This window comes from Heptranchias perlo, chromosome 23, assembly GCF_035084215.1.
Source record: "Heptranchias perlo isolate sHepPer1 chromosome 23, sHepPer1.hap1, whole genome shotgun sequence".
NCBI lineage: Eukaryota > Metazoa > Chordata > Chondrichthyes > Hexanchiformes > Hexanchidae > Heptranchias > Heptranchias perlo.
In genome coordinates, this window is record NC_090347.1 from 44279813 (window position 1) to 44296707 (window position 16895).

At 46.7% G+C, this 16895-nt stretch overlaps 1 protein-coding gene across 1 annotated transcript in view; it reads right to left on the minus strand.

Annotated features, from left to right (window-relative positions):
* Nucleotides 1-16895, minus strand: part of unc13d (unc-13 homolog D (C. elegans)) — a 147260-nt gene that overhangs the window by 45554 nt on the left and 84811 nt on the right. The window contains exons 18-21 of the mRNA XM_068004395.1: nt 15458-15509; nt 5825-5955; nt 4639-4759; nt 159-302 (exon numbers count right to left, since the gene is read on the minus strand). Of these exons, the coding sequence (XP_067860496.1) occupies nt 159-302; nt 4639-4759; nt 5825-5955; nt 15458-15509 (448 nt within the window). The remainder of the gene's footprint in view (nt 1-158; nt 303-4638; nt 4760-5824; nt 5956-15457; nt 15510-16895) is intronic.

Below are 16895 nucleotides of genomic sequence, written 5' to 3' on the forward strand. Positions count from 1 at the left end.
AGTAGTCTCACACTGAAGATAGTGTCAAAACTAAGGCCTTTCTCGTGAACAGAGGGAATAACAGAGACAGTCTTATCATGGAAAGCCCAACAATGAAAATAGTGTGTGTACAATTACCTTTATCGGCCTGACATCCACTGCAGACAACTCGGACTCACCTCAGTCAGCTTGACCATGATGACGAAAGCTTCCTCGGGTTCAGGCCAACTCAGCTCCGTCCAGGTGTGCTTGATCTTGGTGAAGCAGGTTGCAATATCCACAGCAGAGGTACTGTGCTTAGTCTTCTCCCCCAAAGCTTCCAGCTGTAGAAACAGTATGTGGAGAGTTAATATTCAAACAAAAACTTCTGTAAGAAGTGTACTTGAAAAGTGCATTCTTAATGTTACTATAATGCTGCCTCAGAGCAAGGCCTGCATGGTGAGAGATATATGTCTGGAAATTTAGGCCACAATTTTAGCAAAATGTCACATGGCTAAAATATAAACCACTGGACACCAAGAAACTGTGTTACCTCACAGGGAGTGTCTGACAATCTACACAAGAAGAGCCCATTGTTGTTAATGTTGGTGTGCTACCAAATGAAGATCACGCAAAAGAAAGTTAAACATCAAAACTTGGTCCTGGAAAAGCTACTGACAGTTTTCTTCCTATTAAAATGGATGGATGGAATATTGTGAGTGGTGCACCTGTGATTTCCCAATAACGTCACTCCCTTTACTGGTGACAGCAGTCTGTTGCTGAAGTAAACACGATGAAGAAAATAGAGCAGTGGGGGAGTGCTCCAGAAAGCTTCAGAGTCATACAGAGACTATATCCTGCCAGTGATGGAAATCAGAGTCAGAGTCAGAGTCAGAGTTATACAGCATGGAGAGAGGCACTTCGACCCATCGTGTCCGCGCCGGCCATCAGCCCTGTCTACTCTAATCCCATATTCCAGCATTTGGTCCGTAGCCTTGTATGCTATGGCATTTCAAGTGCTCATCCAAATGCTTCTTGAATGTTGTGAGGGTTCCTGCCTCCACAACCCTTTCAGGCAGTGAGTTCCAGACTCCAACCACCCTCTGGGTGAAAAAGTTCTTTCTCAAATCCCCTCTAAACCTCCCGCCTTTTACCTTGAATCTATGTCCCCTTGTTATAGAACCCTCAACGAAGGGAAAAAGCTCCTTAGTATCCATCCTATCTGTGCCCCTCAGAATTTTGTACACCTCAATCATGTCCCCCCTCAGCCTCCTCTGCTCCAAGGAAAACAAACCCAATCTTCCCAGTCTCTCTTCATAGCTGAAGCGCTCCAGCCCTGGTAACATCCTGGTGAATCTCCTCTGCACCCTCTCCAAAGCGATCACATCCTTCCTGTAGTGTGGCGACCAGAACTGCACACAGTACTCCAGCTGTGGCCTAACCAGTGTTTTATACAGCTCCATCATAACCTCCTTGCTCTTATATTCTATGCCTCGGCTAATAAAGGCAAGTATCCCATATGCCTTCTTTACCACCTTATCTACCTGTTCCGCCGCCTTCAGGGATCTGTGAACTTGCACACCAAGATCCCTCTGACCCTCTGTCTTGCCTAGGGTCCTCCCATTCATTGTGTATTCCCTTGCCTTGTTAGTCCCTCCAAAGTGCATCACCTCGCACTTTTCCGGGTTAAATTCCATTTGCCACTGTTCCGCCCATCTGACCAACCCATCTATATCGTCCTGCAGACTGAGGCTATCCTCCTCGCTATTTACCACCCTACCAATTTTTGTATCATCAGCGAACTTACTGATCATACCTTTTACATTCATATCCAAGTCATTAATGTAGACCACAAACAGCAAGGGACCCAGCACCGATCCCTGTGGTACCCCACTGGCCACAGGCTTCCAGTCACAAAAACAACCTTCGACCATCACCCTCTGCCTTCTGCCACTAAGCCAGTTTTGTATCCAAAGTGCCAAGGCACCCTGGATTCCATGGGCTCGTACCTTCTTGACCAGTCTCCTGTGGGGGACTTTATCGAAGGCCTTACTGAAATCCATGTATACCACATCCACTGCGTTACCCTCATCCACACGCCTAGTCACCCCCTCAAAAAATTCAATCAAATTAGTCAGACATGATCTTCCCTTGACAAAGCCATGTTGACTATCCCTGATTAATCCTTGCTTCTCCAAGTGGAGACTAATTTTGTCCTTCAGAATTTTTTCCAATAATTTTCCTACCACTGATGTTAGGCTCACTGGCCTGTAGTTCCCCGGTTTTTCCCTACTCCCCTTCTTGAATAATGGTACTACATTAGCGGTTCTCCAGTCCTCTGGCACATCCCCTGTGGCCAGAGAGGTTCTGAATATATGTGTCAGAGCCCCCGCAATCTCCTCCTTTGCCTCACACAGTAGCCTGGGATACATTTCGTCCGGGCCTAGGGATTTATCCATTTTTAGGCCTGCTAAAACCGCCAATACCTCCTCCCGCTCGATGTTAATATGTTCGAGTATATCACAGTCCCCCTGCCGTATTTCTATGTCTACATCGTCCTTCTCCATAGTGAAAACAGATGCAAAAAATTCATTTAGAACCCCTCCTACATCTGCCGGCTCCACACACAGATTGCCATTTTTGTCCCTAATGGGCCCTATTTTTTCCCTAGTCATCCTCTTACCCTTTATACTTATAAAACATCTTAGGATTTTCCTTTATTTTGCTCGCCAGTGTTATTTCATGGCCCCTCCTTGATCTCCTAATTTCTTTTTTAAGTATCCCCCTGCACTTTTTGTACTCCTCTAGGGCTTCCTCCGTCTTTAGCCTTTTGTATCTGCCAAAAGCCCTCCTTTTTTTCCTAATCCATTCTTGTATATCCCCTGACATCCAAGGTTCCCTGGAGTTCTTGGAACCACCCTTGACCTTTACGGGAACATGTTGCCATTGTATGGTCTCAATCTCCCTTCTGAAAGACTCCCATTGCTCCGATGCGGATTTTCCTACAAGCAGCTGATCCCAGTCCATTTTGGCCAGATCCTGCCTTATCCTATTAAAATCGGCCTTCCCCCAATTTAGAACCTTTATTTCCGGCCCCTCCCTGTCCTTTTCCATGACCACCTTAAATCTCACCGAATTATGGTCACTGTCACCAAAGTGCTCACCTACTAGCACTTCTTCCACTTGGCCGGCCACATTCCCTAGAATTAGGTCCAGTACCGCCCCCTCTCTTGTAGGACTTTCTACATGCTGGCTCAAAAAGCTCTCCTGGATGCACGTTAAGAATTTTGTACCCTCTAAGCCTTTTACACTCTGAGTATCCCAGTTAATATTGGGGAAGTTGAAATCCCCCACTATTATTACCCTATTATTTGCACAATTTTCTGAGATTTGCCTACATATCTGTTCCTCTATCTCCCCCTGACTGTTTGGGGGCCTATAGTACACTCCCATCAAAGTGCTTGCCCCCTTTTTGTTTTTATGCTCCACCCATATGGCCTCATTAGAGGAACCTGCTAATATATCATCCCTCCTTATGGCAGTAATTGATTCTTTAATTAATATTGCGACCCCCCCTCCTCTTATACCTCCCCCTCTGTCTCACCTGAAGATTCTGTACCCCGGAATATTGAGCTGCCAGTCTTGCCCCTCCCTCAACCATGTCTCTGTGACAGCAACAATATCATACTCCCATGTGTTTATCAACACCTTCAGTTCATCCACCTTATTCGCAAGACTCCTTGCATTAAAATAGATGCCATCCAGCCTTGCCCTCACATATTTGCCCTGTCTTCCAAGCTGACAGGTTTTTTTCTCTATATTTGGCTGCACATCACCCCCTATTGTAGCTCCACTCTGTATCCCATCCCCCTGCCAAGTTAGTTTAAACCCCCCCCAACAGTGCTAGCAAACCTCCCCGCAAGGATATTTGTCCCGCTCTGGTTCAGGTGCAACCCGTCCGACTTGTACAAGTCCCACCTTCCCCAGAAGCAGGCCCAGTGATCCAGGAAACTATTGGCAGGCCGCAGAAAAGAGGTGGACCTGGACCAAGTCTCATTTCAAAGACCATTTTGTGCATACACAGAAAGAAAGACTTGCATTTCTATAGCGCCTTTCACAACCTAAGGACTTCCCAATCAAGTACTTTTGATGTGTAGTCACTGTTGTAATGTAGGAAACATGGCAGCCAATTTGCGCACAGCAAGGTCCCACAAACAGCAATGTAATATTGACCAGATAATCTGTTTTAGTGATTTTGGTTGAGGGATAAATATTGGCCAGGACACAGGGGAGAACTCCCCTGCTGTTCTTCGAATAGTAACATGGGATCTTTTACGTCCACCTGAGAGGGCAGATGGGGCCTCGGTTTAATGTGTCATCGTTGCTCCCTCAGTACTGCACTGGAGTAGGACTTGAACCCACAACCCATCTCACACAAAGCCCTTATAGCCAGCAGGCACAGAAGACTTCCTTCCCATTTGAGTTGGAGTCAAACCCAATTCTCAAAGGTGAAAGGCCACTAACCCGTCCAGTCCACGTTGGTAAACTATCCTATCACAATGTTCTCAGTTGTTTTTCTGAAGTAAACGACACTGAGTGATGCCAACTGGCTGGTCCCCACATGCACACACCCACATACACAAAGCAATAACCAAGTTATTTACTCCAGGGTTGCAATACCTGGTCTTTCTTCACAGCCCGCTGGACCATCTCCACCGTATTGTTGTTCACTATCTGTAACCACTTGGGTAAAGATTCACTGAACCATTTGTGGAAGTCCTTCAGTGGAAGAGGGCTGTCTCTGAAAAACACAGGGAGTCAACCTTTAAAGTGATGTTTATGCACAGTGGGCTGAAGCACAGCAATGCCAGAAACTGTAGTTTTGGTCACTAATTAGGAGGTTTGATAGATATTGGACAGGATGGTAAATGGACAACTTCACAGTGGTAGAGACAGCAATGATAGCAACAGTCCAGAGACTATTGTCCATGTTGCTAACACTGCTCTAAAGTTGCTGAGTTTTTTTTATTATTCATTCTCGGGATGTGGGCATCGCTGGCAAGATCGATATTTATTGCCCATCCCTTGTTGCCATGGATACAACTGAGTGGCTCACTAGGCCCCTTCAGAGGGCAGTTAAGAGTCAGCTACATTGGTGTGGATAGGGAAGGACGGCAGGTTTCCTTCCCTAAAGGGATTAAGACAATCTGACAGCTTCATGGTCACGTTTACCAGCAGATTATTTCCAGATTTTTAAATGCCATGGTGGGATTTGAGCTAGCGTTCTCTGGATTATTAGTCCAGTAACATAACCATTACACTCCCGTAAGGACATGTACAACAGTGATGCACTGAATACGAACATATTATAGCGCAGTACCTGTGTATTAGCAGCACAATGTGTAAGTACAATATACATGTTAGAGTCCACTGTAAGCAAATGCATGTTAATAATACACCATGTATACCATATAGGATACATGTGTCAGAGGTACAGTGATGTATATGTGCTGGAAGTATACTGTGTGAGTATACATGCATGTGTTGCAGGTAGACTGAGTGAGCACGTGTGTCAGAGATACACTACGTGAGTACATATATATTGCCAGTACACTGAATAAATATGTGTTGCTGGTACACTTTGTGACTACAGATGTGTTGGAAGTACACTGCATGGGTGTACAAGTGTCAGAGGTGCACTGCGTGAGTACATGTGAATTGTTACATTGCATGAGTACATGTGTACCAGAGGTACACTGCATGAGTAGATAGATCTAAATTGCTGGTACACTGCAGGAGTATATGTGAGTCGCTAATACCCTCTGTGAGTATACGTGTGTTGGAGATACACTGTATGACCACTTACTCTGATGATAAGTAAATTTGTTGATGCAGTAACTGTTTGAGCTTCTGGTAGAGCTGGAACAGGCCCTCAACAGTTGCCTTGGACTTGCTACCTCCAATACTTATCACTTGCTCCCGGAGATCCTCAGCAACCTGGAGATAAGCAGATGATATTAAAGACCCACTTAAGTGAGGCACAGCTTCATTTATGTGACTATTTTCTTCCCTTTAATCCCCTCTTCTTCTGAAGTGCTAACTCTTGCTGCAGGACAGTTGTACGACACAAATAGCCTCTGAAATCTCCTCCAAGTGGTCATTGTTCGCCACTGAGCCTAGATAGTCAGCAAGATTTTCAACCGTGGGTCATAACAGGCAGGAACATTTCTATCTTCACTGAACCTCCACAGATCCAGGGTTCAACAGATTGTGATCAACAGCGGGCACTCTGCGTGATTTTGTTTCTTCTCCCTAGCCCGGGGTGCTGAGGTCAGTTGTAGCAACTCAATTGCTGCTTCATCTGAGACCAACCAACTCAGCACAGACCTGAACTGAAACCTAGATCCTTTGGTCTGTACGGCTCAGTGCAACTTCAAGCAGTGATTTTTGTCCCAGGAACATAGGAATAAGAGTAGCTCATCGAGCCTGTTCCGTCATTCAATTAGATCATGGCTGATCTATATCTCAACTCCATTTACCCGCCTTGGATCCCTTGATACCCTTACCTCGCAAAAATCGATCGATCTCAGTCTTGAAAGCTCCAATTGACCCCCCAGCCTCAACAGCAGTTTTTTGGGGGGTGGGGGGGGGGGGGAAGAATTCCAGATTTCCACTACCTTTTGTGTGAAGAAGTGTTCCCTGACATCACCCCTGAACGGCCTAGCTCTAATTTTAAGGTTATGTCCCCTTGTTCTGGACTCCCCCACCAGAGGAAATATTTTCTCTCTATCTACCCTATCAAATCCTTTAATCATCTTAAACACTTCAATTAGATCACCCCTTAATCGTCTCCACTCAGGGAATACAAGCCTAGTTCATCACTTTTAGTCCCGGTATAATTCTGGTGAATCTGCGAATCCTCTGGACCATTGGGGAACTGGTATCGCATCACTGGGGATAAGGCTACAGAAACACTGGGGCCATTAATAAACAGTATTTTAAAATACTACACATTTAATTTAAGTGTTTGTCCATGAACTTTGTTGACCCTCGTACTTCTGACTAAAAAGAACTTTTGTGATGAATCCCAGTTCTGGCCTCCTTGAAAGAGTGGCATTCCCCGGGAACCGCATGAGCTGCCTTCCTACGCTTGATCGGGTGGATGCGGTGAGGATGTTCCCAAGGATGGGTGAAACGAGAACTAGGGGGCATAATCTTAGAATAAGGGGCTGCTCTTTCAAAACTGAGATGAGGAGAAACTTCTTCACTCAGAGGGTAGTAGGTCTGTGGAATTTGCTGCCCCAGGAAGCTGTGGAAGCTACATCATTAAATAAATTTAAAACAGAAATAGACAGTTTCCTAGAAGTGAAGGGAATTAGGGGTTACGGGGAGCGGGCAGGAAATTGGACATGAATTTAGATTTGAGGTTAGGATCAGATCAGCCATGATCTTATTGAATGGCGGAGCAGGCTCGAGGGGCCGATTGGCCTACTCCTGCTCCTATTTCTTGTGTTCTTGTGTACGCTCTCCCCGGGCGCGTTGCCCTTGAGCACTGATAGCACTGGGCCGTGGACGTACCCCTTTTGTACCCTTAGTGGGGAGAAGGGATCGGATAGTTTCAGAAGTAAACTTTTCCGAACAGTGACAGCTCTTTCAGTGTTGAAGGTGATGTACCGTTTAACCATTGAAAATTAAAAGCTGTACAACTAACCCTTCACAGCGTCTGTCTAAGGGAGTCACTTACTCAGAATCTTAGAGTATGTGTCCACATCTCCTCTAACAGCACGGACCTGAGTGCAGAACCGTAAGACCCCCTTGCTCCAGTTTAACAGAGTGATACCATCAGATCTCCTACATCAGCTGTCGTATGCCACCTGGGAGACAGCCCTCAGTTGCTAGTCTTCACCTAACTCACTGAATCTTGTCCCAGGAGAAACATGCACACAATGTCTGTGAAAGGCAGGGTACGGGAGGTGGCATCCTTGACTTTAGAGAGTTCACCCCCTACGAGGAACAGGCCGTGGGGTTGGTGGGGAGGCACGCTGACACAGCATTGGGAGATGGTGAGGTCGGTGGCACAGTGCCAGCACCAGGTCAGTGATGCCACAGTAGAACTGTGAAGCAGCACGCGGCCATAAGCTTCCACCGCTTTCTGTGCCTCCTTACAACCAAGGGGGCTCTGCTCACCAATTGTTAACATTCCTGCAGATCCATTACAGCAATAGAGGGCAGACGAGGTGGAAAATGATGATGAGGAACAGCATGAGAAAAGGAAAAAAGAAAAAACTAGTGGCCACGAAACTACCGGATTGTCGTAAAAACCCATTTGGTTCACTAATGTCCTTTAGGGAAGGAAACCTGCCATCCTTACCCGGTCTGGCCTATATGTGACTCCAGACCCACAGCAATGTGGTTGATTCTTAATCGCCCTCTGAAATGGCCTAGCAAGCCACTCAGTTGTACAATCTCGCTACAAAATGTCATAATAAGAACAAGACCGGACGGACCACCTGGCATCGGACCACTAGGCACCGGACACGACAAAGGCAAACCAAGCCCAGTCAACCCTGCAAAGTCCTCCTCACTAACATCTGGGGACTTGTGCCAAAATTAGGAGAGATGTGCCACAGACTAGTCAAGCAACAGCCTGACATAGCCATTCTCACAGAATCATACCTTTCAGCCAACATCCCAGACTCTTCCATCACTATCCCTGGGTATGTCCTGTCCCACCGGCAGGACAGACTCACCAGAGGTGGCGGTACGATGATATACAGTCAGGAGGGAGTGGCCCTGGGAGTCCTCAACATTGACTCTGGACCCCATGAAATCTCATGGCATCAGATCAAACATGGGCAAGGAAACCTCCTGCTGATTACCACCTACCGTCCTCCCTCAGATGATGAATCAGTCTTTATCCATGTTGAGCACCACTTGGAGGAAGCACTGAGGGTAGCAAGGGCACAGAATGTACTCTGGGTGGGGGACTTCAATGTCCATCACCAAGAGTGGCTCGGTAGCACTACTCCTGGCCAAGTCCTGAAGGACATAGCTGCCAGACTGGGCCTGCGGCAGGTGGTAAGCGAACATACACGAGGGGAAAAATCTACTTGACCTTGTCCTCAACAATCTACCTGTCACAGATTCATCTATCCATTACAGTATTGGTAGGAGTGACCACCGCACAGTCCTTGTGGAGACGAAGTTCCGTCTTCACACTGAGGACACCATCCAATGTGTTGTGTGGCATTACCACCGTGCTAAATGGGATAGATTCAGAACAGATCTAGCAGCTCAAAACTGGGCCTCCATGAGGCGCTGTGGGCCATCAGCAGCAGCAGAATTGTATTCCAGCACAATCTGTAACCTCATGGCCCGGCATATTCCTCACTCTACCACTACCAACAAGCCAGGGGATCAACCCTGGTTCAATGAGGACTGTAGAAGAGCATGCCAGGAGCAGCACCAGGCATATCTAAAAATGAGGTGCCAACCTGGTGAAGCTACAACTCAGGACTACATGCATGTTAAACAGCTGAAGCAACATGCTATAGACAGAGCTAAGCGATTCCACAACCAACGGATCAGATCAAAGCTCTGCAGTCCTGCCACATCCAGTCGTAAATGGTGGTGGACAATTAATCAACTAACGGGAGGAGGAGGTTCTGTAAACATCCCCATCCTCAATGATGGTGCGTGAGTGCAAAAGACAAGGCTGAAGCGTTTGCAACCATCTTCAGCCAGAAGTGCCGACTGGATGATCCACCTTGGCCTCCTCCTGATATCCCCACCATCACGGAAGCCAGTCTTCAGCCAATTTGATTCACTCCGCGTGACATCAAGAAACGGCTGAGTGCACTGGATAGACAACAAAGGCTATGGGCCTCGACAACATCCCGGCTGTAGTGATGAAGACGTGTGCTCCAGAACTAGCTGCGCCTCTAGCCAAACTGTTCCAGTACAGTTACAACACTGGCATCTACCCGACAATGTGGAAAATTGCCCAGGTATGTCCTGGCACAAAAAGCAGGACAAATCCAATCCGGCCAGTTACTGCCCCATCAGTCTACTGTCAATCATCAGCAAAGTGATGGAAGGTGTCGTCGACAGTGCTATCAAGCGGCACTTACTCACCAATAATCTGCTCACCGATGCTCAGGTTGGGTTCCGCCAGGACCACTCGGCTCCAGACCTCATTACAGCCTTGGTCCAAACAGGGACAAAAGAGCTGAATTCCAGAGGTGAGGAGAGAGTGACTGCCCTTGACATCAAGGCAGCATTTGACCGAGTGTGGCACCAAGGAGTCCTAGTAAAATTGAAGTCAGTGGTAATAAGGGGGAAAACTCTCCAGTGGCTGGAGTCATACCAAGCACAAAGGAAGATGGTAGTGGTTGTTGGAGGCCAATCATCTCAGCCCCAGGACATTGCTGCAGGAGTTGCTCAGGGCAGTGTCCTTGGCCCAACCATCTTCAGCTGCTTCATCAACGACCTTCCCTCCATCATAAGGTCAGAAATGGGGATGTTCGCTGATGATTGCACAGTGTTCAGTTCCATTCGCAACCGCTCAGATAATGAAGCAGTCCGTGCCCGCATGCAGCATGACATGGACAACATCCATGCTTGGACTAATAAGTGGCAAGTAACATTCGCGCCAGACAAATGCCAGGCAATGACCATCTCCAACAAGAGAGAGTCTAACCACCTCCCCTTGACATTCAACGGCATTACCATTGCTGAATTCCCCACCATCAAAATCCTAGGGGTCACCATTGACCAGAAACTTAACTGGACCAGCCATATAAATACTGTGGCTACAAGAGCAGGTCAGAGGCTGGGTATTCTATGGCGAATGACTCACCTCCTGACTCCCCAAAGCCTTTCCACCATCTACAAAGCACAAATCTTGTGATGGAATGCTCTGCAATTGCCTGGGTGAGTGCAGCTCCAACAACACTCAAGAAGCCCGACACCATCCAGGACAAAGCAGCCCACTTGCTTGGTATTCCATCCACCACCCTAAACATTCACTCCCTTCACCACCAGCACACCGTGGCTGCAGTGTGTACCATCTACAGGATGCACTGCAGCAACTCACTAAGGCTTCTTCGACAGCACCTCCCAAAGCAACGACCTCTACCACCTAGAAGGACAAGGGCAGCAGGCACATGGGAACAACACCACCTGCACCTTCCCCTCCAAGTCACACACCATCCTGACTTGGAAATATATCGCCGTTCCTTCATCGTCGCTGGGTCAAAATCCTGGAACTCCCTACCTAACAGCACTGTGGGAGAACCTTCACCACACTGACTGCAGCGGTTCAAGAAGGCGGCTCACCACCACCTTCTCAAGGGCAATTAGGGATGGGCAATAAATGGTGGCCTCGCCAGCGACGCCCACAACCCATGAACAAATTTTTTAAAATGCCCCTTCTTCCTCTCACAACCTCCTCCATCTCACTCCATGCATCCCTTGCTTTTTTCCTCTCATGCACCAGCTCAGATACTTGCACCTGGGGGTTATTAGATAGTCTTAGTAAGGGTACTGTAGGCTAAAACTATGCAGTACAAGTGAGCTGGAGCATACTGCAGAGTCTCTCCTGGCCTGTCACGGCAGTGGAAGCACCCCATTAAGATCCCGGTGGTCCTTTCAATGGCCACTCTGGTAGAAGCGTGGCGCACCTCCGCTGCTGTTTATCTAACTCATTATCCACGGGAGCAAAGGGTCGGCCTTGACACCCAGAAGCCATCAGTTGACATAATTTTCTTCCTTGAAGAGCTCAGGCACTGGCAAATTCCGAAGGATGAATGCATCATGACAACTTCCAGCAAATCTCGCATTGAGGTGCAGGGGGGTCCTTTGCATGTTGTCACATACAGTCTGTACATTCAGGGAATAGAAGCCCTTTCCGTTGAGGGGGTGACCCTTGCAAATTGATGTGAGTGTTCTAACTCTTCATTCCTCCAACTTTGGCCTCTTGTCCACCCACCTTTGCCCCTCCATCAGCAGCCGTGCCTTCAACCATCTAGACTCCACGCACTGGAATTCCATCCCTAAATTCCCCCATTTCTACACCTCCATCTCCTCCTTTAAGACCCTCCTTAAAATCCACCTGTTTGACCAAGTTTTGATCACCACTCCTAATATCTCGTTCTTTGGCTCAGCGTCCATTTTTGTTTGATTACGTCTCTGTGAAGCATCTCTGTTTTTCTGTGTTAATGGTGTTGTACAAATGCAAGTTGTTGTTGTTCCTCCTGAGAAGTTCTCACTGTGGAGGGAGGAGGCAGTCAAAATCTCTCATTGTTCCCGCATCCCCAGAGGCAGTTAGAAGCAAGTCCAAGACTATCTAGGCTTAAAGCAAAATCGCTCCAAAAGTTATTCACAGCTCCAGGAATCGTTATTCACACTTTCAGGCTAAGAAACTCCTTATTTCTTCCTGTGTTTTATATTTCTTGTTCTGATGTACCCCTAGTGAATTGCGACCATATAACTAGGAAATGACGGCTGCATTGCCACTACCCTCATTTCAATATATGTAAATCAGGTGCAGGGGGACTTGCCGGATGGATCGCAAGAAGATCCAAATTGCATTTGGAACCTCGGGCGCTTCATTAGTGGGGTGGAAAGCAGGCAGTGAATGGCTTCCACACCAACTTGCTGGCCAATCAAGTGAGCCGCCCCCATTTTAGGCACCAGAAATGCCGAAAATGGTCTGGGATTTTGGGGCCACTGATCTGCAGTCACCACGGTCTGACCTGGGTGAAAGAGAATGGTGTTTGCTGCTGCTTGATTGGCCAGCACCAATTAACAAGGACAGTTGAAGTAGATGAGCCAGGAGGAAGCCAGTTCCTCAGACATAACTTTGAGAACCTAGGCTTCTAGATCATCGATACTCGAAATCAATTTTGCGAACCCTTGGGTAGAATATGGGCCAACCCAAGAACCACCTCTTATAGGCAAAATACACTGAGTTGCCTTAAAGTGTCAGCCTTGCCTCTGAGTCAGAAGGTTGTGGGATCAAGCCCCACTTCAGAGACTTCAGCCCATAATCAAGGCTGACACTCCAGTGCAGTACTGAGGGAGTACTATATGGCACTATTTTGAAGAAGAGTTCTCCCGCGTCCTGGCCAATATTTATCCCTCAACCAACACCACTAAAACAGATTATCTGGTTGTGGGAGCTTACCGCGCGCAAATTGGCTGCCACTTTTCGCTACATTACAATAGTGACTACACTTCAAAAGTACTTCATTGGCCGTGAAGCATTTTGGGACGGCCTGAGGTCGTGAAAGGCGCGATATAAATACAAGTTCTTTCTTTCTTTAAATGCGTCCTCAAAATGGAGTCAGTAGTTAGACTGAACCCGGGGAATACAAATTAAAACCACAAAGGCTTACAAGTACTGGGAGGCACAAGCCATCAAAGCCACAGGCTGAGAGATAGCTCATTAGGAGATATATATGTGTCACTTCTTATTCTGAACGAGTGTAAATCTCTTTGGGTAGTGAAATCGCCACCTGTCTTGTCTGGGTTCCAAAGTTTCATTAACCTAAGGTCATCAGGGGTACTGACATGGCTGTTTGAGGTAATTTCACCCCTTTACATGTCACTCTTCTAACACATGTCAGTCAGATTGGTTAAGAACACTGAAGAGGTATCTTTCAGAATCAAGGGTATATTGGGTGGTATTTTGGCACTAAAAATATTTGTTTTATAGGCAGTAATTTTAACCCAACCGGGCGAGGAAACCCACCGGATCAGGTGGAACACTGGTTTTACACCCTGCCCAATATTACTGTCTTTAATGGAGAGTAAAATCGGGCAGGGGTGTAAAACCAGTGTTGCGCCCGATCCTTCAGTTTCCTGACGGGTGAGTTAGGTGAAAATTGCCTTCTTAGTACTTTTGCATTGACAGTGGTAGTTTTTATAATATAATGGTAGACATTTTTAGTTAGCTTTAAGCTTTACGTGTTGATATTAAATATTGCAGTGTAACAGCTCTTTGCCTAGATCAGTGTTGTCCAATACATTACCCACATGTGGCTAATTGGGAATCCAGATGAAGCTAATTGCATTTCTGATTAGTAAATAAAAAATTAGTAATACACACTGTCGTTTGGCCTGTGATCACAATACTCATATTTGCACGGCATATGCATGTGAACTTTAACCTTTTTGTGTGTTTGTTGGTAAAATGATAAGACGGAAAAGCAGAATGTGTGAGTGTTTTTGATCGTTGTGAGTTCGTTACTTCCTTGGTCACTGAATGGTGGTAGATGTTTGTTCAGTAAATACCCCCACATGAAGTACATTTACCTGTACTATGAGAGTGTGTGTAGGGTGTTTTCTACTAAAATTAGTGCACGTGGCTAAAATGGTGTCACCGTAGCCTCACCTGTGGCTGGTCAGCGATTTCTATTGGACAACACTGGTCTAGTGAGTAGAAGGGTGTCTCTGTAAACAGAGGAAAGGGCATCTCCAGGCAAGTCAGCCCTTATCCTTCGACTGGACAGAGAGATAAAAGGTTGCAGAAGTTAAAATTGTGCAGCCATACTAGGCAGATACAAGAGTGTCGCCTAGCTGTACACGTTTCCCTGAGATTGAGAGAGGTGAGATTTAAGCCAACCAGTCCAGATACAACTACCAGCATGGAAGGTCAATTTACCCAGCAGCAGAGGATTCAGGAGGAATGGATAGCACCTTTACAGACGGAGGATCATTACTCTGACAAACCAAAGGGTTCACACCATTGTCCCAGAGAAAGCCGAAGTAACCAACTCAACTACGCCAGGGTGACGTCGTATAAGTTCTCAAAACTTTACTAACTACGAACATATAGACTTTAATCTATTCAGTAGACTGACTATCTCACGCCAGCTATCTAAGGAGTCCAGTCCTAAAATTAATCTCACCAATTTATATCAATCTCAGACAATAATCTTAATAGTCAAATTTATAATCAGCAAACCAGTTAATGCTGATTTACCGTGACATAACCTTTGTAACCTGTGTTAGTAGATCATTTAACCCTTTCTACTGGACGTAGTAGAAAGATTACTTTGCGTAATCATTCTTTAAGTTCAAACGCTGCTAATTATGATCACCGATTGTTAGTCCATGACTTTATCGAAGATTTGGCAAGAAAGCGTTAATTCATTCACTCAGTGGCTTGTGGGGATCCTAATGGGAGGTTAGTAGTGTAAATGGTGAAATAACTGAATTGGTTGATGTAAGAATGTTCACCTAACCAAATCTAGGCATCATTCTCTCCCACGCATAGATTGGGTGGTAATCCCAAAATGGTTCCTTGGTGAAGAGTTAAGTGAGGGGTCAAGGATTCGTTTGGAGCCTTTCATAAATATTCTGGTCAGGGTTCTGATCCCAGTGTTCGTACATTCTCTAATGGTCCCTGGAAAAGACCATCATCACAAATGCACACTAACTTATTTACTATCTGGGATGGGTGGGCAGATGTTGGCGTAACTGAATTCATTCTTACCAATTCCTGGATCTGCAGGTAGGTGATGTTGAATAGATTCACTTTGACAGTGCTACGAAGAGACAGAAAGAGCAGTCAGTAAAATTTAATTGTAAACAATTTTACAACACCAAGTTATAGTCCAGCAATTTTATTTTAAATTCACAAGCTTTCGGAGGCTACCTCCTTCCTCAGGTGAACGATGTGGAAATGAAGTCCTCGAAATGAAGTCGCATTTATAATTCACAGAACAATGCTGGTGATAACAGACAGTTTTTTCAACTGCCCGTTGCCAAGGCAATCAGTGTGCAGACAGACAGGTGTTACCTGCCAGGTCTCAGAATATACAAATCACCAAAAAAAAACAACAAACAAAAAAAAACAGAGATAGAGAGGTAGAAACATAGAAAAGACAGCAACTGACCCGTTATATTAAAAACAGATAACATTTGTTCGCTGGTGGGGTAACGTGTAGCGTGACATGAACCCAAGATCCCGGTTGAGGCCGTCCTCATGGGTGTGGAACTTGGCTATCAATTTCTGCTCTACGATTTTGCGTTGTCGTGTGTCTCGAAGGCCGCCTTGGAGTACGCTTACCCGAAGGTCGGTGGCTGAATGTCCTTGACTGCTGAAGTGTTCCCCGACTGGGAGGGAACCCTCCTGTTTGGCGATTGTTGCGCGGTGTCCGTTCATCCGTTGTCGCAGTGTCTGCATGGTCTCGCCAATGTACCATGCTCCGGGGCATCCTTTCCTGCAACGTATGAGGTAGACAACGTTGGCCGAGTCACAGGAGTATGAACCATGCACCTGGTGGGTGGTGTCCTCTCGTGTGATGGTGGTATCTGTGTCGATGATCTGGCATGTCTTGCAGAGGTTACCGCGGCAGGGTTGTGTGGTGTCGTGGACGCTGTTCTCTTGAAAGCTGGGTAATTTGCTGCGAACGATGGTCTGTTTGAGGTTGGGTGGCTGTTTAAAGGCGAGTAGTGGAGGTGTGGGGATGGCCATAGCGAGGTGTTCGTCGTCATTGATGACATGTTGAAGGCTGCGGAGAACATGGCGTAGTTTCTCCGCTCCGGGGAAGTACTGGACGACAAAGGGTACTCTGTTGGTTGCGTCCCGTGTTAGTCTCCTGAGGAGGTCTATGCGATTTTTTGCTGTGGCCCGTCGGAACTGTCGATCGATGAGTCGAGCGTCATATCCCGTTCTTACTAGGGCGTCTTTCAGCGTCTGTAGGTGTCCATCGCGTTCCTCCTCGTCTGAGGAACGCGATGGACACCTACAGACGCTGAAAGACGCCCTAGTAAGAACGGGATATGACGCTCGACTCATCGATCGACAGTTCCGACGGGCCACAGCAAAAAATCGCATAGACCTCCTCAGGAGACTAACACGGGACGCAACCAACAGAGTACCCTTTGTCGTCCAGTACTTCCCCGGAGCGGAGAAACTACGCCATGTT